This window comes from Psittacula echo (assembly GCF_963264785.1).
Source record: "Psittacula echo genome assembly, chromosome: 5".
NCBI lineage: Eukaryota > Metazoa > Chordata > Aves > Psittaciformes > Psittacidae > Psittacula > Psittacula echo.
The window spans coordinates 87,569,493-87,595,303 of record NC_137739.1 but is presented as its reverse complement, the minus strand read 5'-3'; the positions used below and the strand labels follow the sequence as shown (position 1 = coordinate 87,595,303).

The 25,811-nt window shown below is 44.6% G+C and overlaps 1 protein-coding gene across 1 annotated transcript; it reads right to left on the bottom strand.

Moving 5' to 3' along the window:
• On the bottom strand, positions 1–20,705 carry LOC308221559 (acyl-CoA 6-desaturase-like; the record flags this gene model as incomplete). Its single annotated transcript, XM_080618687.1, has 12 exons — positions 18,362–20,705; positions 12,062–12,172; positions 10,491–10,688; positions 9,965–10,066; positions 8,944–9,069; positions 7,114–7,174; positions 6,558–6,634; positions 6,267–6,364; positions 4,770–4,866; positions 2,529–2,608; positions 1,453–1,578; positions 1–52 (listed from the first exon to the last, which is right to left on the bottom strand). Exons 1-12 carry the CDS (start codon positions 18,566–18,568, stop codon positions 1–3), a joined length of 1,335 nt encoding a protein of 444 aa, XP_080474813.1. The 5' UTR covers positions 18,569–20,705.
• Positions 20,706–25,811: the final 5,106 nt, after the last annotated feature.

The window sequence follows — 25,811 nt, the reverse complement described above, 5'->3', positions numbered from 1 at the left end:
TCATTTATGGAGGTAAGCATCCAACCATAGATCTCCAGATTTCTTTAGGGACCTGTGGAAAGAAAATGAAGAAAGGTTTTTTTGGTGTGTGAATCTTGCCTCTGTCCTTTCTTCCCTACAAAGGAGCCTGTAACTGAACTTGAATATGAGTCCGTAAGACACCAAATGCTTTTCCTCAGTATAGCAAGAAGAGCCAAAGTGAGCAAGAACTCCACCTGATGCCCACTCTGTTATTCATAGTCCCTCTGGCCCTGAATAAACAGCAGAGCAGAATTGCCTGTGCTCACCATGTTGCACCTCTCAAGGTGTTTCCCTGCTTCTCCCTGGGAATTCTTACACAGAATTTACCATCTGCATCAACTCTGCAAGTATTATGTGACAGATCTGAGCTGATGTGTCCCCAAAAGTCATAGAATCATAGAATGGTTTGTGTTAGAAGGGACCTTAAAGCTCATCCAGTTCCAATCCGCTGTCATGGGCAGGGACACCTTGCACTAGAGCAGCTTGCTCCAAGCCCCATCCAGCCTGGCCTTGAACATTTCCACTCTGACAAAAGCCTTCAACCAGGGCAAGTAATTGCTGAGATGGTTTGTGAGAACTCTTGTAGGGATGTGGGCACTATACAGGGGGATGCTGGACATTACCCTGCTGGGTCCCAGTGTTGCATCCATTGTCCTGTGCTAACTGGATGAGAAGAGCAAAGGAGGTTTTGAATCAGCTTTTAGCTCTTCTAAATGGTGGGGCCAATCAGCTTTAATGTGTGTTTGCACACAATGGTTTGCAAGTGGAGATCTGGACTGCAGAATACTTTCTCATGTTCCCTATCATGAATTATTCCTCTTGGAGTAACTGAGACAGAAACATTAACACATAGTCTGCCTGGCAAGGGCTATTAGATTAGTCTTCAGCTGTGCCTATAGGGAATAGACCATTGCTGCCGGCAGGGCTCAGATGGGAAGCAGCACGGTCTGTAATGATACTCATTCCCCTTGGATTCATCTCATTTTGCAGCCTGAAGATACACTGCCAGGTCCTAAAAGCAAGAATCACCAGGTGTCAGAAGAGCATTTACAAAAAGTCTCTATTAGATCAGGTTAGCACAGGTTAGAACACCAAGTATTTGGTACTTGATGATAGTACTTTGGCTGCAGAAGCTGCTCTGGGGGACAGTTTCTTCCCCCATCACCTATCGAAGCAGATTTCCTTCTGCTGTCACCTGATGTTAGTCCACTAAGTCAGTGGAGCTCTGTCATCTCTGCTGTGGGTCAATGCTGCTGTGGCTATTCCTTGGACTATGATATGAAGATTAGTAACCTCATGACACCGGAGTACAACATATTGCCATGGTATTTCTGAAGGTTCTATAGTGTCCTGAATTCTCTGTTCTAGAAAATGCAGGATGTCCATGGAACAATGAATTACAAGCTGCAGATGATACTAAAAGGGCCTTACCCAACGATGTCTACAAATGCTTTTCCAAGAGGCTTCTCCTCATACTGGACTCCATACTTGGCACATAATGACTTCACCAAAGGTTTTACCTTCCAGAAATTGTGCCGTGGCATTGTTGGGAACAGGCTTGAATAGAGAAAAGAGAAAACAAACCTGAGAAGACACAAGAGACCGAACCCAAGGGATGGGCATCTCTGGCTGCCTCCTCATAGAAGCTAATTATTAATGCCTTCTCCTTGAGCTGTATAAGCAGACAGGAGAGGCACAGAGATACCCATGCTTTACGGTCCTCTGTTTCAAGGAGGCTTATGAAAACTGAATGCTTTGATTCTCCTGCCATGCCTCAGAACAAAGCTGTGCTCAAGAAAGACAATGAAAGGCAGTTTGTGCAAGAGAGGACACTCCAAATGCAATACAGGGGAAGCAGGAGTGAGGAAACAGCCTCAGGCTGCTGAGATCCTGCCCATTTCCTTTGGGAAGTACTAGATGTTTCTTGCTGAATTGAATTGCCAGTGACCTCTTTTCCCACCTCTGGAAGCTCATGAAGCAGAAAATCAGGTAAAGGATTTGGGATCACATTGCCCTGTGCTGTTCAATGCTCTTTTACATTCGATGTTGTCACTAGCAACAGGCTGTCCCTATGGCCCTGGTTTTAATCTCTGTCCTGGAACCTGGTATCCAACAGCATATGCACTCCCACACAGATGCCAGATGCTGTAAAGCACTGAAGTGCTTTAGGGGAGAGGAAGTTGGATATTCAAATTCCAGCAGTTAGCTTAGAATTTGAGTCCATACCATTGTAACTGGTAGAAATGTACCACTGACTCTCATTTAAACCCCAAATTAAAAGTGTGATAGTGAAAGCTGAAGTATTTGGTAGCAGGAAAAGATGCCATGTCTGTAGTAGAAGCAGACTATGACCCCCAGTATTCTTGGACTCTCTTTCTTTGGCATGTGGTAGGGCTCCAAAGATCCTGCCCCATCCCACACGTGTGCCTTTAGCAGACTTTCCCTCCCCTCATGTCCTGTGTTGTGACAACCTGGTAGTGGCCAAATGATCCTGGGTCCATACTCACTGGTGCTCAATTTGGAAATTCAGGTGCCCGGTGAACCAGTCATTGAAGAAGGACTGCTCGATATTGCAGGTGGCTGCCATCTGGGAAGGCAAGAAAGCAGCTGTGAAGAGCAGTGAAGCCTCACCCTGAAATCAGAACAAGCTCCTCTTTGCCTGCGGCAGGGGCTGATCTGGGTCTTACTGCACTACCGAGCTGTCAGAGTGCACAAGACTGCTGCTGTGAGGTAGCTGGTTGCAGCAAGGGGAGCGTTAATCCTCCTTTCAGGGCTTACTGTCAACTGTTGGGCTGACCATGGTAAAAGGGACAATATCAGGAGCCACTTTATGGACATTTGGTGACAAGTAATTTAGCAACCCAAGTATAGACTTATAAATCTCAGCCCCTTCCCTTTGAAAATCAGATGGTTAACAACAGTACCAAGGTGGAAAACAGGGGAGGAAAGTACATGGACACAGAAAGCTGCTTTCCAAATCCCATCTAGTTATTGCCCACTTTGCCTTAAGTACAAGGTCTGAATATTCTGGAAATCTTAACTACTCTTGCTATTAATGATGGTAAAATTAGGTAGTCTTATTAAAAATCCTCTTTTACTGTGGCTAAGCTGTGATTTCTACATCATAACCATAGGAGGTATATGCTACTCACCCTTCCCAAGATGCATCTTAAAACCATATAAGAGGCTTATCTCCCTCTATCACAAACACATTTTATCCCTCTTTCCCCATTTCTCTTTCTTTTATAAGCCCCCTCTCCAATCTCTCACTCTCACAACCTCTTTACCTACAAATTCTGGTTGCATAAGGTGCTTAAGCAAAAGCTTAAGGTGAACATCTGAATACACCCAAGCCTTCAGTGATTCTATTCACATGCTTAATTTAAACAAATGTGTAGGTGCTTTCCTAAATAGCGCTTTTAGCACCTTTTTTGTGTGTGTGTTTTAGCATATTTAGCACAAGGGAGAGCAATTGACTTTGAAAGCTCACCTTCAAGGCCCCGTTAACAACTACAGATAGTAACTATATACTAGCTAAGAAAGATAATTTCTTCTCTCAACAGAGCTATACCGAATTTCTACTGCCAGTGCCAAAGTTGCTCTCATTATCCTCTAGGTCTGGATAGGACTTGGAGCACTGTAAATAAGAGGTATCCTTTCAGCAGGGTGGATTTATCTGCCCCTGAGGCATTAAAACGAGGTAGAAAGCATCTGGTTTTCATTTCAATCCTTATTGCTGAAATATAAACTTGAGGAATATATTGAGCTCCCCTTCAGCTTTGATTTTCGTTGGGGCTCTTGTTTCCTCATATGTATCTGCTGAAATACAGCACACAGGAAAGCCAGGTCATGCTTCTTGAACCTGGTGCTGCCTCAAATCTAAAGTAACCTTTTGATTGTCAATTTAATTACAGAATTTTGGATTTCAATGTCTTGATCAGTATTGCAGGCTTGAGAGAACAACTTTCTGGTATGCACCATGGACAGAGACCATATACTAGTACCTGGCGATAAAGGTAACACATAGAATCATGGAATAGTTAGGGTTGGAAAGGACCTTAAGATCATCAAGTTCCAACCCCCTTGCCATGGGCAGGGACACCTCACACTAAACCATGCCACCCAAGGCTCTGTCCAACCTGGCCTTGAACACTGCCAGGGATGGAGCATTCAAAACTTCCTTGGGCAACCCATTCCAGTGCCTCAGCACCCTCACCGTAAAGAATTTCTTCCTTAGATCCAATCTAAACTTCCCCTGTTTCAGTTTGAACCCGTTACCCCTTGTCCTGTCATTACAGTCCCTGATGAAGAGTCCCTCTCCAGCATCCTTATAGCCCCCCTTCAGATACTGGAAGGCTGCTCTGAGGTCTCCACGCAGCTTCTCTTCTCCAGGCTGAACAGCCCCAACTTTCTCAGCCTGTCTCCATACAGGAGGTGCTCCAGCCCCTGATCATCCTCGTGGCCCTCCTCTGGACTTGTTCCAACAGTTCCATGTCCTTTTGATGTTGAGGACACCAGAACTGCACACAATGCTCCAAGTGAGGTCTCACGAGAGCAGAGCAGAGGGGCAGGATCACCTCCTTGGACCTGCTGGTCACGCTCCTCTTGATGCAGCCCAGGATACGGTTGCTTTCTGGGCTGTGAGCACACACTGAAGCCAGCTCATGTTAAGCTTCTTGCCTGCTCTCTATATGAATCTCTAATCCACTTTGGGGTGAATCAGGGGTATCCTTTCCCTTCCCAGTTACCTGAGAGCTAAGCCAGTCTCTGTGCTTTTCGGAGTCAATTTCCATTGGAATGTGATTCATCTGCGTGACCCACACAAACCAGTGACTCTCCAGAAACCTTCCAAACAAACAGGCAAGAAAGCAGAACAATTTATATTGGGATAGGAGGTAAATAGAGTGGACTTAACAGAGAGAATTTCTCTGAGGTACTGAAGTAGATACCTCTCTTTGTGTGCAAACCAGAGTGAATCGCTTCTGTGATGGATTTCCCAGAACCTGGAATTCTCAGAACCGTTTTCATCTTTCCCATTGCTTGATGGATATACATTCATTTCAAAATCCACCTGCCCATTGGTGTTAGCTTTCTGAGTGTTGAGCTCAGCACACTGGAGCTCCTAGCTTCCCTTTGCTCTCTCAATACCTATAGTGTTAAGTCTTAACTTTGCCCTGGCCTGGGTACCACCTTAGAGCAGCTTGCTTATTGCTTATGGTATATAATTGCATTTTTAGCATCTGTATAGTCTACAGAAATGCCCTTTCTTCGCTTTATCCAAAGCAATTTCTCTATGCTGAGAATTAAATGTATGCTGACAAAGTAGTTGTACAGAAGCATCCTTGTTCTAGTCTTTGGGCTTGTTTGTGAAAGAGCATTTGATCTGAATTTGCAATTTTGCCTCTTGTACTTTTAGCTTAATCCAAATACGGAACCTTTGGGAATAATGGGTCAGTTGTAAGTTTTTCAGCTTGATTTCAGACTGAAAAGGTTGGCTGAGCACTTCATGTGTGTCTTTTCAATCTCTTTTCCTTAGTTCCAAAGTGGTTTGAAACTGTGAAAACTGAAGCTACAGACATTCAACCTTGTGAAGGCAAAAGTTCTGATATTGTGAAGGGTTTTGTACATTTGTTGTAATTTCTTTTACTCAAAAAAGCTACTTTAAATTTTGGCTTTAGAAAATATTTTTCACTGTGATTAAATGTTTCCCTTAAAACTAGTGCTGACTGTGGGACTAAATGTCATCCCTTAGTACTAGCCAGTGTACAGGCCATGCAGTCTTCCACAGTGGGGGAAGCAGTGAGCATTTCTTTTACAGGGGAAGCACATGCAGTGCTCAGGAGGGCTCTTCAATCACCTTCCTGGTAAGCTGGGAAGAAAGAGGGTGGCCTGAGGCACTCTGGAGGGGTCCAGACTTGACCAAAGTGGAAAAAATGCACACGTGTATTGGGATCAGGCAGCATGTAAGAACAGGGAACAGGGAAAGAAGGGAGAATCCTGGCTGGACCATCACAAGGGAGAAGATGCAGGCAGGGAAAGATGCTGAGCCCCAGAACCAGCTCTGCTGCAGGGAGGTAGGATTGGGAGATGATAAGAGGAAAGTGAAGCAGTGGGAATAGCAAGATAACACAGTGAGATCAATGACTGCAAAGAACCTAAAAGGCCTGTGGGATAGAGCAGAGCTGAGCCAGTTCATCAGGCACTGGAGGGAGAGGAGAGGAGCAGGGATGCCCTTTATCTCCTACCTGACAAAAGTGAGGAGAAACAGGGATCCCAGAACGCCATAGAATGGGATGTATGTGATGAAGTAGCGTATGTAGTAGCTGATGGCCCAGGCTAGGTCCTAGGGGAAGAGAGAAGACATTAGGCATCACTTTGCCTATCTCATATAACATGTCCTTGTTGGTGACGTTAGGGACACTGGGTAATTAATGCACCAAAGTGTGATTCCTGCCCACTGGCCTCCCTCCCTACTTAAGTGTGATTTCTTATGAGCCAACCAGACCCCATGAAGATCTAAGGAACATTTCACTCACCGCCCAGAACCTGTGCTTGATCATGGTTGAGATGATTTGGATTTGGAAATACACAGGGATGAGCAGGGGTGGGAAGACTGCAAAGCAAAAGGAAAGGTTTTGGCCATCAGAGGGGTGGAAAGGTGTGTGCCGTGAGTGAGCAGTGATATAGGACTGGGTCTAGGGAAACCTAGGACTTCTTAGGGTTAGGAACTGGTTCTGGTTCTGCCTAGCACTGGTGAGAGCAGTGAAAGGTTGCCTTTCTTTGGAGAAAGGAGGCTCTGCTGCACACCCATTCATCTTGACTTATCAAAGAGCAATGGCAACATGCATTTTTCCCATGGAGCATCTCACACAGAAGTTATTTCCCAGTCTTAGCTGGGAATTGCCATGCTGGCAATGTTCAAGGTGCTTGGGTATCACTGAAGAATACACTGAACTGATTTTGGGACCTGCTCAGGGTGTAGTGGTCCTGAGGATGAGTTGAGACTTTAGGAGTTGCTCTGCTAACACAGTAGGGGCTGGAAAGGTCCACTGGAATTCAGGGAAAAAGGAAGAGTGCAGGGCAGATACTCACTGAAGAAAAAGTACTCGTGCTGGTGATTGTAAGGCAGGTACTTCAGCTTCTTCTTGCCATACTGCAGAACACAAAGGAGAAAGCTCAGGCTTGGATTATGACACATGAAAGAGAAGATTCTCTGCAATACTTCTTTAGTTATTGAGCGGAGAGTTTTGCCTGAATTCCCACCACCACTTGGTTGTGTATGGTTAGATACATCAACTTTGTAATTGTGATAGATGTAAATCCCTTTAAAAAGTCTTTAGCTTGATATGAACATAATTTCTATTGTATTTTTGCAGGTTCTCATTTCTTTTCAGCACCTGGTCTCCTAAACTCATCTCCATAGTGAAATATCTGCAGCTATACAGAAGTGTCTGTTTTGAGCTCCAAGAGTGATCACACAAGGAGCTAATGCATGGAGAATCTGGATTGCTTTGAACCTGCATTTTTGCCTCCAGCATAACAACTTCTCCATGAAGGTAAGTCTTATAGCACCAATATATCAGGCACATCATTCACTCTGGTCTGGGCTCTGAAAGGCTGTCTTTTTAGCATCGTCTGGAAAAGGGTTATATGCAAGTATGAAGGAGTATTGGGATAGACTGATGCTGGCCTAATAATTCATATATTTTATAGGAGAAAGATCCAGTTTTCCTTGTCATAAATGTTGACATCCTCAGATTTTCCTTTAAGTGCTGCAATCATGGTCTGCTTTTAAATCCAGTTACCAGGCACAAGATTTACCGATGGGTGGTCCCCACACATTTTAGAGTGCAATACTGATTTACATCTTCTTGATAGGGGCTTTTTTACACCCCAGGAGAAGACTTTCATTTTAGTCACATAGAAGAGCCCTTCTGCCTCTCTAATATTCTGTGTGCAAGACATTCTCTATACATGTCCATATACCAGTGCGTATGTCCCCTACATGTGTCTGGAGTTACTTTCTCAATAGTACAAAAGCTGGCTGAGAAACCCTTAACTTTTTCATGTTGTATTCCCCTGTGTTGTCTTTGCTGCAAATGTTTCTGCCTTTGTGTTCCTAGGCTTGTTTGTTGTTTTTAAAAACAGAGATCTTCTTTCCATTGTGAAAAAAGATCATCGATGATACATGGTTTAAGTGTTTTGTGTAGGTTTTTAAGCAATAGATAGTAAATATTATGGCTCTAGAAGGACAGATTGAGTTAAAATCCCTTAACACAGCCTGTTACTGTTACTGCACATTACCATGTGCACCATGTCAGTATGTAGTTAATGTAAGAAAGGAATGTAAGAAAGGAAGAAGTTACTGCTTATGCAAGCAACATCCCCTTAACTGCATGGCAAAGGCTTCAGTGGAGAGGACCTTGTACAGATTGTTGGGGGCACAGCAGAGCTGACTAATATTGGAAGATATTTTCTGTGGAAATGGAAGATCAGTTTTGGAAAGTTGTTGATGAAGTACTGAGGAACACAATATTTTCCTCTCATGTTGGTATTTCAAGCCAACAGGATGAAGTTGTCTTTAATGGCTTTCTATTTTCTTTCCAATCCCATCTTCACTGCTTTTCCCGAGCTACCCTATAAGGTGTTCTTCTGTGGTCAGTATAGGAAATGGTTAGGGAATGGTATAGTCAGTCTTGCTCTTCAGACCAAGGTTTGGGAGGGTGTGATGGCAAACTCCTATCAGACAATATTTCATCAGACAGACGATATCCCCTGATGAAGCATTTCCCTTTCCAGCATTCCTACAAGTCTTGACTGTAAGTCATGTCTACCAACACTAGCAAACTCCTGGTTTTGCACAGGCAGTCTCTGAAACCCTTTAGAACAATGGTTTTCCATGGTTTACCCCCTTTCCCTTACCTCAACAGGCTGCGTATCTCCAAGGACAAAAATATGCAGCATGTTCACATCTGGGTCCTTCTTGAATATGTTGGGCTTGGCGTGGTGTTGGAAGTGACGATGGTTCCACCAGTTTGCAGAGGCACCCTGGGCAGATACAAGACCATGGGAAACTATAGCTCCTCTAATGGTAGGATTACCCATTCATTAATATAAACTACAATGGTGCAACTCAGATTATGGTCAAGCTCTTATTCGTTTTTGAGACAGCAATAAGCAGTAAGTGGCCAAGGTGTCAGTTGCTGTGAGACTGCTGGATTCAGAGGGCTGCTTTACCCCCTCACTAGGGATCATCCACATTGAAAGAACAGGGAATAAATACACTCTGAGTTGCATGTCACCATATCTTCCCCACATGTGAAGTTGTTATTAATAGCTTATTAGTTGTGATTAGTATTCATGGAATCATAGAATCATTTAGGTTAGAAAAAACCATTAAGATCATCAAGTCCAACCATTAACCTGACACTTCCAAATCCAGCATTAAGCCCTCTTGCTGTCTTACTAATTGTTGCACTGGTTTCCATCTACTGGAACCAGTCAAAATGAAGTGGGTTTGAGAGAATGAGCAAACCTGTGTCCCACCCCCTATAAGCTCCTCCTGAAGGCAGATGCTGAAAAGCCTGGAATGGATCTTGCTGAGGACAGAAGTTCTGAAGGCATCTTGAATGGATGGTGGAGAGCATGGTGAAAACGTGACAGGATGTTAAAACAGATGTTTATGCAATGTAATAAGCTTTGTCCTCAAATGCTATAAAATGGTGCAGTTCCACTGAACCTTGTGGAATTACTGTGTTCTGTAAGAGCCATGATTAGGATCCCTTATCTCTTCTGCACAACAGCACCATGTGCAGTGGTCACTAACTTCTCCACTGTGCATCTACTCACTATAGAAAGACTTAGAGCTGCCGTTTCCTGCTTTAACATAGTCAAAGTGACTGCACTTGTTTCCACAGTGTGCTGGATCCATAAAGTCCTTTACCTTCAGGTGTCCCATGACAAACTTGTGGACGATGTGGTTCCAGGAAGACTTCTTAAAGACAGAGAGGTGTCCAAAATCATGTTGCAGCCACCCTGCCTGGGCCTAGGATGGAAGGAAATCAAGTGTTTGAAATCAGAGTTAAGCACAAAAGGAAATTGAGATAGAAGACTAATTTTGAGTGTAAGGAAGAGAGGGAATTAACTGAAGCGAGGAGGTGAAGATCTCGGTTTTCATTCTGGAGGGGAGAACACAGAATCATAGAATCATTGTTTGGAAAAGACCCTTAAGATCGTTGTGTCCAACCGTAAGCCTAACACTACGAAGTCCATCAACATGTGGAAAGAAAGACCAAAGAGAAAAATGTGTGAGCCACCATTGCCAGTGGTTAGGGGTGGCCAGAAGCCACTGCACCACAGTGGCAGATATGTTGGGAATGGTTTTCACTGATGTGAATGTTCTGCTCTAGTAACTGGCCTTCTCTGAATGATTTGAGGAGCCAATATGCTCAGTGCCCACTATTTCTCACCTGGCAAGTTGTAAGGATGCAGGAGAGGATGAGAGTTGTGATCCAGCCATTACCAAAGTATGAAACCATTAACCAAGCCAACACTTCCATTACAATAATATGGCCCAAGTAAAGAGAGAAGAACAAAGGATTTGCTCTGAACAAGTCCATGTCCTCTACCGTCTTCCTCAGGGTCCGGAAATCCTCCACCAGCTGGGACTGCAAAGACATGGAAGACACAGTGTGAAGCTTATAAGTAAGTCTGAATGAGCCTAAGGAAGTCTAAGGCTGAATTCCGTGCTAAGCATCCTGGCTGCTTTTTGTGTTGGTTGGCTTCTCCAGAAGGAAGAACCTGCCTCCATACTCACCCTGTATTCTAGCTTTTCATAGCACTGCCCTGTGAATAAACATTCTGGCTGGTCTGAGCCCACATCCTGACCTTTGGCACCTTGAGCTAAGAGAGTAATTCAAGCCTTCTGCTGTGAATCAGCAGCACTACCTGGCTATGTTGAGAGTTTCATCAGCTGATGACTCTCATCTGAATGTGCTTTACAAGTACTAAAGAGACGGTTAGAGAAAGAGATAATGTGGTCCTATTACTTATGCATAATTCCAGGGCTCTGATGATTAGCACTCAATATGAGAGCACCCATCATCTATTTAATATGTGGGTCAGGTACTATGCAATCATTCAAGAAAAGCATTCCTGGGTTAAAGCACCATTGTCTCTCCTACTGTGAGTGATACAGATATATCATAATCATGGCTAGTCACAAACAAGGGGACAGGATTGAGTTTCGTGGCAAGAGCTAATCATGCCATGCTCTATGCCTGAATAATTGATGAACAGACTGTCTGGGAGGGATACAGAGCTGCCCTGAGGATGCTGAGTGGGAAAAGAAAAGGTGCTTGCTGGGTTGCTGCTCCTTAAGCACAGCCACCAAAATGAGAAGTTGCTTCTCCTAACCCATAGGTGCCTACCGCTCATGCCATGCATGGCACAAATGTGGCAGCTCTCCAGAGCTTTGCTGGTACTGGTCTCAGCAGGATAAGCCAGTTTGAGTCTCAAATATGTGTTTTCCTGGGAGCTAGTCTGTCAAGGGAGCTTCAGAGTGAACAGTGAAGAGGTTCAAGTCTTGTTGACGTAGTGAGCAATTTGTTTGGAACTCTTTTCAGATTTCTCTGCCTACTCCTTTCCCCATAACAGGCAAGTGGTAATATGTGTTTTAGAGCTCGATCACCAGGGAGGGAACAGCAGAAGGGACACCAAGAGGTGGTGCGCATTTCCCAGTCCACATGTCTCAGTTCCCATTTCCCTTCAGTATGAAATCTATCCAGCCTGGACTCCTGGGTTGGGCTACTAGAAAGGGAAAGGAAAGGCTTGTACAGCCAGTCTGAATATGGCACCTCCCTTCCACACACTTTTAATCTATACTGGGATGTGCACATTGCTACATGGGGATGTTCAGTCATGGACCACTTTTCTCCCTCTCTGGAGCTTTATAATCTGCCTTTGACCTGGAGGACATCCCAAAAGGAACAAAATAGGGAACATGCCCATCAGAACCCCCAGCTCAGAAACAAATACTCACGTTTTTATCTCGGTCCTGGCTAGGTTCCCCTGGAGCGAGTTCTCCAATAAGTAACGGCTTGAGAAACTTCTGCACCAAGGTTGGATTGATGTGGAAAGCCTGGAATGCATCCTGGAGTGGGAATAGGAGTAATTGTGTGAGATTCAGGAGTAAGCTGTTGCTTCCTACTTGCGTCATTCCCATCCATATCCAGCACTGTCCTCTGCAGTCATTCCCACTATGTTACTATGAAAGAGGTGTGTCAGAGTGGTTTCCACCTCTGTTATCATTGTCAGTGTAGTACTTCTACTAAAGGCTGACAAATTTGCTTATCTAGTAGCAAGCAAATGGTGAGACCAGGGATGCTATGTAGCCATATGGTGAAAGGCACCACAAGAAATGTTTTCTAAGCAACTAAATACCTAAATCCTGTTAATTCCCTTAGAAGGTAGTAGGCAGAGAGTAATTTGTGCAAATCCCCATAAGGATATAAATACCTTTTGAAAGTCTGCTGTCTGGAGGAGGCAGTTCAAAAGAGGGGGTGACTGCACCTGGACATGACTGCAGATACATAAGGTATTGCTGGTGGTTTGGCCAGACCTGCAGAGGCACTAACATAGCTAAGGAAAAAGTGGTGACTCCTCATTTTGGAGACTGCCTTTCTCCTTTTGTTCTCTAAGATGAGTAACCAAATGCTACCTTAACTTTTCTTTATTCTAGAACCATATTCTAGATATACAGGCAATTCCACCTCCATGCAAGTCCAAGTAAAATGTCTTAGAAAGGAATCAACCCAAAAACTCTGTTGTATACCAAAGCTTTAAAGCAACTGCTTTAAAGTGCTTGCTATCAAACTTTGCAGTGGCTAGGACCATATTCAAAAAGAGACCTACACCATAAAGCAACTTTACTGATACTGTGAATAATGCTAAGCAGGTTGAAGAGATTACAGTTATCAATATGCATGATAAGACTTCTTGTCATTTCTACTGTGCTGTGGTATATGGCTGCTTGTCCCTATAAGAGGCTCATTAACCTTTTGCAAGGCTGCTTCTATATTTTCTATTCAGTGCATGCCTTGAATATTGGGTACATTTTACTGAAGCCCCTCCAACATGTGATAAGAGACGTAAATAATGTGTTAAGTTTCAGCAACAGAATCTAATTGTGGGATGAAACTCAACAAGGTTGAGGAAACTTGAGAAATAAATCCTGTGCCATATAATCCTGAGGCTGGAAAAGCAGGAAACACAGCTGGAATATTATTTTCCTTACATATTTTCAAGACTTCTAATAGGAAAGGACAGTACCTTGATTGTAGAGTCTTTTGGATCCTGGCATTCATGAGTTTGCCTGGCTCTTCTTTTTCTGTACTCCTTCCCCTTTCCACATGCTTTTTGTCTAGCTATGTCCTGCAGATGCCTGATGGAAGCATTTATTTGATGCATCTGCTGCTGGTAGTGAGATCTTGCCTACCCCTCCTTTCACATGGCTTGAATTCTAGTCACAAATACAGTGGTAGGAACAGAAAGTTGATCAAGATCAGAAACTATTACTCTGTCCACATCCTTTTCTTGACTACACAAAACTGGAGTTAACTCTAGGAATTCACCCAGGAGAGGTATAAACATGTAATTCCATACAGTGCTAAGACTTGTACATCAAAATCAGTCAAAAACAGAAGTAAGGAGTAACATGCTTCAGCCTTTCCACCTTTGTCTCATTGCCTAACAACTGCAGAGACCAACTGAAATCTCATTTCTGGCTCCAAACACAGACTGGTCAGTATTCAGTGTTTCCACCTTACCCTTCTGAGAGTTGACCTCCATCAAAGGTCTGGCTCTGGTGTTCAAAAATACCAGCCAACAACCTTGATCCCAAAGTCCACCAAAATCAATAGGAACTTTCACCTCATTCCAAGATTTTGGATTGAGCTTTGGAATAATACCCTCACCATAGAAGTTTTGCTGTGGGAGGCATATAAGGAGGTAGAGTGAAAGCTGATCTCAGCCATTTAACTTGAAGTTAAAGAAATGATATATGAGAAGTTAAAGCTGCAGCATTGGCAAGGGGTGAGGGGAAAGAAGAGCTTCTACAGGTGCAGGAGAGAAATAAAACCCTGTGGAATGGTTTAAAGATTTAAAAAGCAATAAAATGCCAGAGTTTGGCGGAAGAAAGAAGGGGGGAAATATCATTTCAAGGGGAGAGGCAAATTGAAATACCAGAAATGAAACTGAAGTCCACTTTTGCTGTAAAGCACCAGTTTTCCTCATGCCAGTACCCAAACTATCCCCTTTGGGAACAATTTAATAGACAAAGTGATCCCTGTTGCTGCAGGGAGATGTTTGGATCAATTTGTCCATGTTCTCTCATGAGGAACACATCACTGGTAAAATTTAGCCTGGCACAAGTGAGACTTTTTGACTGCATTGGGTTAGCCTCTGGTGTTACTTCATTGGTGCCAAAATGAATGAGCAAAGCTGCTTCCAGAGCTGCAGACAAATGGAATTTCCCATCCAAAGAAATACTTGTCCCAAGTCACCATATTCTTTCTCTACTTTGAGGAACCTAACTTGCTTTACCATAATTTAGCATACTTCACCCTCTCTGGTGCTACCATCACAGCCCATCTGAGGCTAAGGAACGCCATCCTCTCCCTTCTACAGAGGGAATAATACGCTAAAGGCCTGAGCTGCACAAAGTTACAACTGGTAGCAGACCAGCCTTGAGCCTTTTTCACTAGTCCTTCAGCTACTGCATCATTTTCAGTTCTTGGCCCCATAAATACCACTGAAATGTGTGAGCAGAATGAGTTTGGAAGAGCTGACTGTACCTGCTGCAAGGTTTTGCAATTTGGGGCAAAAAAAGGGGGAAGAAGGGGAAAGAGGGAGAGGGTGAACACATGAGAAGCATTAAAGAATGTTAATTCAATATTATTTAAACTAAAGAAAAAGCCCTTGGAGGACTGACCAGGTATTGCCTTGAGATCCCACTGATTCCTGTTGTATAAATTGGGGTTGACTCAGAACAGCAGCTTCTGCCTGACCACCTAGAAGGTATTTTTGTCTACCTGGGGCCTCCCTGCCAGTACCCATCTGTTTTCTAAACATGTTTACTAATGCTCAGACATGACTTTCCCAGGGAGAGTTCTGCCTCTGAACTCAATACCCTCACTTTTTATGGATGGAATGAAAAGTAAAGGTTGGAACCGGTCAGAAATGCCGTCATGCACGCCAAAACACAGCTGTTACTCAAAACTACGTTACCTATCTTCCACTTCCATCACAAGCCTATGCCATGAAGGAAATGCTGGCAGCAGGAAAGTTTTATCTTCACTGACAAGTAATACACATGTATGTCATTGATATATATAGAGAATGGGCTTTTCCAGTATAGCCTCCAAGCAGGAGAAAAACATCACCTGAATGCTCTTACCATCATCACACAGGATTGCTTTTTATTAACTATATCTCATTTATATTAGCTATATAGGTCCCGAATATAAGACACTATCTGAATTTTGGAATTGTCCTCAGTTCTGTCCTAGAGGAGATAAAAAGCAAAAGGCATAACATAGTCTTTGGGAAGTGCCATATGATATTTACACCTAACCTCCCACCTTTGTGGTCTACTGGCTAATAAGCTTTGTATTATTGAGGTATGAACTGTACATGAGCATTTGAAGTGCTTAGTGCAGTCAGTACAAGGATGTTCTTTCACATCCTTGAACCTCCCTGGAACAGAGAGACTGCAAGGTGCCTTTGCACCTTTCATTTTCTGAAGGCAACTGTGCATGATGTGATACCAGGACAGGTTGTCCCAGGGTAGTATGCTGTCTCAGTGAATGAATGAATGAACGCTCAGTGTTGTAAGTATGTGTAGGTGAAACTCATGCATAAGCTAGCATGGAAACCCCTAACCTGAGCTGAGCATGCAGAACATGACAGCTATCCTGGAAGCTTCTCAGTTAGCTTGTCCTGTGAGCATCCTGAGATGAATTAGCTCATGTATCACACCAAGCAAGGTAGAGTGGCCAGGCATACATGCAGAGCTCAGTGAGTGTTTCAGTGGGCAGCTTGTAATAGATGGATACACCCGATCCTCTAGAGGACTGGTAAATGGATAAGATGCTGAGGTTTTACCCTCCAATACCTAAAGGAAGCCTACAAGAAAGCTGGAGGGAGGCTTTTTACAAGGGCATGTAGTGACAGGACAAGCGAAATGGCTTTAACCTGAAGAGCTTAGATATTAGGAAGAAATTCTTCAGTATGAGGGTGCTGAGGCTCTGGCATAGGGTGCCCAGAGAAGCTGTGGCTGCCCCATCGCTGCCAGTGTTCAAGGCCAGGTTGGACACAGGGGCTTGGAGCAACCTGCTCTAGTGGAAGGTGTCCCTGCCCATGGCAGGGGTTTGGAACTAGATGAGCTTTGAGGTGCCTTCCAAACCAAACCATTCTATGGTTCTATGTTTGCTGGACTAGAGGTCCTAGCTGCACATGATGCTGAGGAGAATCTGAGAAAGATGGAAGCCACGTACAAACTAGGAACATAAACACGTTCAACTGAAGTTTTATCCTTGCTTTTTCCTCCTCCTAAACTCTTCCAGTCGTGATATCTTGCAACACAGACTGAAACTTGCTAGTTAAGTCTTTCTCACCCTGAATGAGAGACTTCTTTTTGGCAGTAAACTGTTATTCACCACAGGAAAGCTGGAAAACAGATGCCAACTTGGGTTTAGCACTCAGAGCTGTGATTAACAATTTCAGAGTATTCTTAAGGCCTTCATAGAGTGTGCTCTGACTATAGTGGGATGCAACCTACAGTGGGAAGGTGGATCTGATGAGGGCCAGCAGCAAGTAGAATCAGAAACCTGTGATCCTTCCTTTGAGGGTGGTGAGGCACTGGAATGGGTTGCCCAGGGAGGTTGTGAATGCTCCATCCCTGGCAGTGTTCAAGGCCAGGTTGGATGAGGCCTTGGGTGCCATGGTTTAGTGTGGGGTGTCCCTGCCCATGGCAGGGGGGTTGGAACTGGATGATCTTAAGGTCCTTTCCAACCCTAACTGTTCTATGATTCTATGATTCCCTGATAAGGATTGGAGACAAATGCAATAGCAGATGCTTTTTGGTTTCAAGTGGAAATAGTGGAGTTAAATTCTTGGGGATAGGAGTCAAACTCCTCTGGTTTCAGCAGGGCTGCATTTAAGCAGCTGAAAGTAAAACCTGGCCTATCTTTTTGAGGGAGAAAGCTACTCATTCACAGGATTTACTGGAAGGGGGACAGGAATACCAAAAGGCATCTCAGGAAATGAATGGAAATGAATGCTTCAAGGAAACGAATGGAAAATAGCCACAGACGACAGGCAAATGGAGACGGATGGAAAGGAAAGGTTAGTAAATCTTGCCAATTAATTCTGTCACACACAGAGCCTCCTCCTTGCTAAGGTGTTAAGAGCAGTGGGGGATGAACAGTTAATGCTGCAGCTTGGCCTCTCCTGCCCTTACACAGGTATTGGAAAAGCTCCCAGGCAGTTGGCATTTTATTAACTAGGGGCTAATAACACCCTGGGGAGAGAAGATGTTCCCAGATGCGCTTCTGAACAGGGTGCAGACAACAATCTGAGGCAATTTGTTCCTTTTTCAAGGGGTTTTGTTTGGATGGGTTTGTTTTGGATGGATTTGTTCGTTGGGGTTTTGAAGTTGCTGAAACATGAGAGGTGGCTGAACCCAGCTAGGAAGAGCATTAGCGAAAGGCTGGGGTTTTTTGCCCTTTTCTGTGGAAACCTGTAGCTAAATTCTCCAGAGGATTCTTTCCTAGGGTAAAAAATAAAGCTAAAAAGCTCCTTGTTTTAAACTTCAAGCTCACAGAAACAACTTTGAAACACAGCCTGGCCTCTCCTTAACCCTTTCTTGTGCTTGGCTGCTGTGCATCTGCATGTCATAAGCTACACACTGAAGAAGGGGGGATTTGGGATGCTCTGCTCCTGAATTTAGAGCTCCAGATACAGCACAGACAAGAGACAAAGACAAAACAGCGAGGCTTAAAGCAGAGCAGAGCAATCTCTACCGACCAGGTCTTGCGGATGCTGCGAATTGTCATGGCTCAAGCCAAGGAGCTGCATCCATTTGGACGAACCTTTGCGCTCCTAAAAGCAGCGAGGGAGATGAGCTGGGTGTACAGCGAGTGTTAGAGAGGTTGGGGGGGCAGAGAAGCAGGCGGCTGGCTCGCTCCTTGGGGAGCACAGGGAAGGCGGTGCCCTGGCAGGGGGGGGATGCTGCTGAGCGCCGGGATGCAGCCGCGGGAATGTCCGTGCATTGGGTCCTTACCGTGGCATCTTCGCCGGCCCAGTGGCTGATCACTCGCTGACCCCCCGGGTGTCTGTTTGCCCACTTGGTGACATTATAAACCTTTCGCTCTATCACCAGCCACTTGTCCGTCCTCAGGTTGTGCTTCTGGATCTCCTCCCAGGTGTAGACGCGGAGCTGCGCCTCCGGCTCCCCCGACCCCCCTCCTTTCTCCCCACCTTTCCCCATGGAGCCACTTGCTGCTTTGTCTTCACGCCCAAAAAGGAAAGGGTGTAGAGGGGACACACGCAACCTGTCCCTGGCTCTCCACAGGAACGCGTCTGCCGCGCGGTTTAACTCAGCTGATCCCCTGCTCTCTCCCTTCGCTCATGTCCTCCCTCCTCTTTGTCTGTCGCTTTCCCGGCCCCCGCCGTCTCCCCGCTCCACCGCCTGCTCGGAAGTGCCCCCTACGCTGCTCCTCCCGCACTGATGCACTTTCTCCTCGCACATAGCCCCGTTTAGTGGGAAGCTCGGCCCCTTCCCACCCCCCCCCCGGCATTCCCCCCGGCACCCCCCCGCCCCGCTCGGTCCCGCCGGGGTTCCGCCGGGATCAGCAGAGCCCCGCCGCCAATCCCGCCGCTCCCGCCGCAGCGCCCGGCCCGGCCATTGGCCCGGCCCGATCTGTCGAAGGGCTTGCACCGGGGAGGGCCGCGGGGCTGGGGGGGGGGGGGGCGGGCACCCCTCTGCTGCTGCTCCTCCTCCTCAGCTTCTTGGCCTCGGGATTTTGGCTCCGGCTTTGAAAAGCTTTCCCCCCTTTTGTTTGTTGGGTTTATTCTTTCTCTATCCCATCCCCCCCAAACCCCACTTTTCCCGGTTTTTTCCTCTTTTTTTTTTCTTTTAATTTTCTCCCCTTTTTCTCCCCCTTTTTTCCCCTTCCCCCCCTTCTCCTCCTTTTTCTCCTTTCTCCTCCTTTCACCCCTCTCTCCCTTCCCCTCTTTTTTCCGTTTCCTTTTTTCTCCCGTTTTCCTCCTTTTCACCCCTTTTTTCCTTTTCCCGTTTTTTCCCTTTTTCTCTTCTTCCCCCCATTTTCCCCCTTTTCCTTCCTTTCCCCCCTTTTCCCTCTTTCTTCCTGCCCCCTTTCCCCATTTTCCCCCGTTTCCTCTTTCCCCCCTCTTCCCCCTTTATTTCCCTTTTCTCTCTTTTCCCATTTCCCCCCTTTTTTCCCTTTCCCCCTTTTCACCCTTTTTCCCTTTTCCCTTTTCTCCCTTTTATTCTTATCTTTTTTTTTCTTTTTCCCTTCCCTCCCCTTCTGCTTTATTCTTTTTTTACTTTTTCCCTTTTTAATTTCCCTTTTTATTTTTTCCTTTTTCTCCCCTTTTCCCCTTTTCCTTTTCTCTCCCCCCCCCCCGTTCTCTTTTCTCCCAGAACTGTCACCTCACCTCTTGCTATTGACCTTAGAAAGCAGATTCTTGCTACTCCGCCTGGAATTAGCGCTGTTTTGCTCTATTTTGTCATGCTGAATTACCCACCGGATGGCAGTCAGACCTGACAGCTTCCTTTTGTCCCAGGGAGAGCAGTTTCACAGCAGGCAAAGCTCGAGAGCTAGGGCGATGCTCTCATTACTAGGTGGGACTGTGCCATCTTTTCCTTGCCTTGGGGCATCTTTATTATAAACCAATCTCTGTCATTAAGTTACACAAGGTGTTGTGGTGCAAGGGCAGAAACAATGGCACAGGATCTCCACTGCTGCCTTTTTTATGCCTGAAGGTACCTGTAGTTGATTTCCAGGGCAAGGCAGTTGTGATCCAGAGCTCTCCTGGCCATAGGTGTCTTTTCTTGTGACCATTTTGCATTAATAAGTGGAGTTTTTATTAATCCTTTCTGCAATGGCTCTGGCTGAGTCTAAGGAAATTTAATATACAAGATGTTAAAACGTTTTGGGGTACTGACTGCATTCCCTAAGAGAGTTCTGTTGTATGATCAAGCCTTAGGATAGGAGCAACACTGCCTTCCAGTAGCTCAGACCTTTATCTCATCTTTCAACAGCACTATGTTCCGACCTGGAATGAAAACGCAGGGGAAGGAATCCACATAGTTAAGGATCCAGTGTTTTAATTCACACTGTTTATTTGCTCTCTAGCCCACTATCATATCTTGTTGCTGAAGGACAGCATAGGATAAGAGACCACCTCCTTCCCTGAAACCAGAAGTGCCTCCAGTCCTGGTGCTGCTGTGCTTCTGTCCAGCCCCAGCCATAAACAGTCTTTTCCTGTGGCGCGGGGGTGAGGAAAGCCAGAAATGAAAGGAATGTTTTCCTAAGACTTGCTAGTTTTATTTAGCTTGGTTCAAAATAGACCTCCGACAAGGACAACAATAAATGTCAGCAAGACGCTACATTAAGGTGGACCTGAAGCTCATTGCTTGTGATGTGGGAAAGGTTTACCTGGAAAGTTTTTGTCCTGAGTTCTTTGAATTCTAGGATTTTAATCTTGTAGGAGATTCTGCATAGCGTGTTGGATGCTTTAACCTTTGTAATGCTAAACATGTTCCCTCTGTAGCCTGCTTTTCCCTTGTAACCACACACCTGGACCAAGTTTTCCTCAGGGCCTTGCACAGATGCATTTGGATGTGTTTTTCTGCCTTGTTTCTCCTAAAAATTGATAACTATGGATAAGAGAAACATCCTTTCTTACACTGTACTTTTACCCTTTGCTTCATAGCTTTTAGTTTATAACTTTAGAACATGCTGGATAATACAACAGATAAACAACTTACATACCCAATATCATGTGTAGGTTACATGTGCATGGAGCATGCAATTTCTGCCCCTTATGAAGTGTGCTCCGGTCAGTGCTAGCATCATCTCAGCAATGGGTTTAAGTGGGTTTGGATAAAAACTGTATTGTTACTACTGGAAAACTGCTCTGTGGATTCCCTGCTCCACTGTACAGAACATCCAGAAGACAACAGTTTTCTGGAAGACCCCATTGCTTCTGTTCCTGGCTGGCCACTGGGAAGATGGTTTTCCTTCTCTCTCATTTTCTGTCCTTGTTTTGGCTGTGGTTTTGTTTTGTTTCTGTTTGGTTTTATTTGTTTGGGTTTTTTTCATTGGGGTTGGGTTTTTTGGTTGCTCTCCTCCTTCTTCAAACAGCTTTGAGGCCTATATATGCCATGAATTCTGGATTCAGCTAAATATATATATACAGAGCAGCCCTGCAGAGAAGGACTTGGGGGTGCTGGTCGATGAGAAACTGAACATGAGCCGGCTGCAGTGTGTGCTCGCAGCCCAGAAAGCAACCGTATCCTGGGCTGCATCAAGAGGAGCGTGACCAGCAGGTCGAAGGAGGTGATCCTGCCCCTCTACTCTGCTCTCGTGAGACCTCACTTGGAGCATTGTGTGCAGTTCTGGTGTCCTCAACATCAAAAGGACATGGAACTGTTGGAACAAGTCCAGAGGAGGCCACGAGGATGATCAGGGACTGGAGCACCTCCTGTGTGAAGATAGGCTGAGAAAGTTGGGGCTGTTCAGCCTGGAGAAGAGAAGGCTGCGTGGAGACCTCATAGCAGTCTTCCAGTATCTGAAGGGGGGCTATAAGGATGCTGGGGATGGACTATTCATCAGGGACTGTAGTGACAGGACAATGGGTAACGGGTTCAAACTTAAACAGGGGGAGTTTAGATTGGATCTAAGGAAGAAATTCTTTACGGTGAGGGTGGTGAGGCACTGGAATGGGTTGCCCAGGGAAGTCGTGAATGCTCCATCCCTGGCAGTGTTCAAGGCCAGGTTGGACAGAGCCTTGGGTGACGTGGTTTAGTGTGAGGTGTCCCTGCCTATGGCAGGGAAGTTGGAACTGGATGATCTTAAGGTCCTTTCCAACCCTAACTATTCTATGATTCTATATGTGTATATATATATAGTTGTCTTAGGGAGAGATCCATGTTTAGTGAATTGAAACAACTGTGCTGTAGATATATTTCTCAGTCATCTTTGTGGAACTCCTACACAGTGGCTTACAGACTCCGAGCAGTCTGCAGACCTCTGATTGAGAATCAGTGCAGATAAAGATCTATCACTGGCTCTTTTCCAGCTGTAATTTATAGCATATCTATTGGATAATGTGGCTTACTTTCATATTTCCACTTCTGGCAGCAGTTCAGAACAATGCAACATCTCTTGCTCTGTTCTTCCTGCAAAGTAAAATCATGTACATTTGTAAACTGGTGAATCCTGATGATTTTCCTGCTAAAGGCAGCTGAAGATCTGGTTCTCTGGTTTCTGTGACTATGCTGAGAGGGACCATAGCTGTGCTTTGAGCCAGGAGGTTATACTGGTTGGGCTGCAGTGCTCTGGAGGTCCTTTGCAAGCTATAAGCTATATGACTTTATAATCCCATATAGAAGAAGATTGCAAAACTGAGGAACGTAGAGATGTTTAAGAAGATGGAAAGGGCCACTGGACAACATAGAGAAAGGAATAAGAAAACATATAATTGATTATTTTAAGTTGCATTTCTTCAAGCTTCACTTAACGGTATTTTACTGTATGAAAGTAGGGAGGCTCCACTGCAAAGCCAGATTTCTGGGAAGAAAATTAACTTGCAAATTCATGAACTAGTTTTATTTGTTCAATGTCCTCATTAAAGGTTGTGTCCTCTATGTCCACAGCTAGATTCAAAGCCATGACTTCTTTTAACTTGTGGAGATAATGATACGTATGATTGGTAACTCACAGTGTCGTCTGATGGTCATAGTCCACCAGGTGACCGCTCCACAAGAGCAATGTAATAGTGCTATTGAAATTGGCACCTATTTTGTATACAACAAGCTTTATCAATCAGTCCATGGAAGTTCATGCTTCAGAGCTGGTTACTTTAGCCATGGATAATCTATACAGGGCTGTCTACATGTGGAAACACTGGGTTTGAACAGTCCGTTTGCCTGAGCAAGTCCTACCTCTTGAGAAACAAGTATGGAGATGGGTATATTTTGGAATTGGCTCATGTTAGATGGACACAGGTGTAAAATCTGCACACAGAACTCCCCATCTGGACATTTCACATCAATAACTGTGTAATAACTTAATGCCAAGTCACCAAAAGGTGCTTATCAAACCCCCCCCCCCACTGCTATCATCTTCTTGCAGCCCAGCCTGTAGTGCTGTCAAGGCTTTCTGGAGCACTTGTGCTAGGTTTTGTTTGGCTTCAAGGGCACAAACCAGCAAGGCAATGAGAGGAGAACAGACTCTCTTCTGTGGCCAAGTAGGTGAAAGGCTGCATTTGTTGCATGGTGTAGCTTTAACGGCACAAAGAGCTTGTGTAAGGGACATGAAAGCCCTGAGTTTCATTGGGCAGGCAAGAGATCGCAGGGAAAGAAGGTGAGAAACATAACAGGAAAGAAAGTGTGGAAAAGGGGATATAGAGAAGTGTGAAGTGGCAGGATTTTTGTAGAGGGCACACATAGAAGGGGTATGTCTGCCTTCCAGGTTAATGTAGAAATACATAACCTAGTAAGTAAGTGAAGGACATCTTCCTGGTTAGTCTCGAATGGGCGAATTGGTAGTTCAGGTATCTTTACATTGTGTAGTGCATTGATTCATTAATGTGAAAGTAACTGAGACTCAGAGAAAAGTGTTTAAAAAATATAGTAGAAATCACAGTTTTTGTGTTTGTCATCTTATCCCTTTATTGAGCTTTATGTACAAGTTGGTAAGACCACATAAGATTCTTCTCGTCTTTTAGAAGGGATTAATCTCCATTAACACCTAGAGGATGACTTTGATAGCAGCACCAGCCCATCACCAGCACATGGAAATGCACTACAGCTGTGCAGTAATCTGTACAGATGCAGGGTAAATCATCCTTTTTCCTCAGTTTAAAAAGTGCAAGATCCATCACTGGCCACTTGGTAAGGCCCAATGGTTCCATGGCAAGTGGTGGGATAAACGAGGCAGCAGGAGAGAGCAGTGAGCAGGGGGTGCATGGGAGGGATGTGGAGTAGGTGTGTGAAGGGGAAAAGAGATGGGCTAAGGAAGAAAGTGGGAACTGAGGATATTGAGAGAAAAATAGAGTGAAGATCAGATTCAGCTGCATCTTTAGTCTTTTAGCTACCTTTAGTTACTCTGCCAAGAAAAATATACGTAAGCAGAGAAAGGACCCTCACTTTCCCTTCATATCACTAGAAGGAAAGACTGAGGAGCTCTGAACTTGGGTTGAGGTGGGTGAGTAAAATCAAACCTAGTAGGAGACAACAAAATCACACCCTGACTGAGCTGGAGAAAAGGATGCTAGATCATGGAGGTGGGGGAACACAATGGTTAGGAAGGAATGCATCACTTTAACAGAAGTAAACTTCTTCCCCATCCCTTAAGGGCAGACAAACTCTTCCTTCCATCTCTCCCCTGAAGCAGATTTCTAGTGCTTGAGATGCAATCAGTTAATGGCTCTGAGGAGGAAACATTCTTGCTCCTCACCGTATGGAGCAGATGGGTGCATGAAGGATGATGTAGTTCTGCGTATCATCAGGATATATGATTCTCTGCCAGAGGAAGCTGATTCAAGCAGAAAATCACCCGAGGTGCTGAAGTAATGAGCGCTAATTTATCCAAAGGTAAGCAATAACTACTGTGTATTTCACTGGATGAAGACTGGCTTGGGCTTTCAGGATGGAGTATTCTTCCCCTGAAGAAAGAAAAACCAATTGTCAGTTCCATGAGGATATCATAGCTCTTTGAAAGAAGAAACTGCACCTTCTTTGAGCATCTCAAAACATGTGTGCCCACAAAGAAAACTCCATTTGCCTTTTTCAAGAGAAGGGAAAGACCTTTTCCCTCATGTTATTATTTAAAACTGGGTTCCCAGGCTACAATAAAATATCTTGATCTCCTTTCTATGTGGAAAGTAGTTTGGGAATTGTGCTTCCATTTCAAAATGATTTAGGCATCTTAAACTACATTATTTTCAGGTCAATCTGAAGCCCTCAAGAAGGCTGGCTTGTTAATAATGCTGTTTCTGAGTGACAGTGCTCCCAGTTTGGAGTTTAAATGTCCCATCATAATACATCTGACTGCTATTGTCTCCTCATTGCTTTTTGTTCTCCTGCCAGCCAGCAAGAAAGGTTCTTAGGAGCAGATATTTACACAGCACTTGGTAAAACAGGGCTGTGACCAAGGCTTTAAGGTATTAAAATATGAAATTAATAATTAGATAGCAGAGTGATAGTTTCATACAAATTGAACAATCACCACCTTTGGAGTGCTGCTGCATTTCCACATCAGTGCTGGTAAAACCATTTTATTGCCATTTGGGTCCTTGAGATTCCTTACTGGACAAAATGTCATTTGTCTAAACAGATTCCCACTGTTTATTAACATGTGCTGAGTCTCTCTGCAACTTTTAGGATACAGAAAGAAAAATCAGGAAATCACTTGTTTCTGGACAACAAGTACTCGTGTAGAGAGGAAATACCAGAAACAGTTTATTTTCAGTCTAGGAGA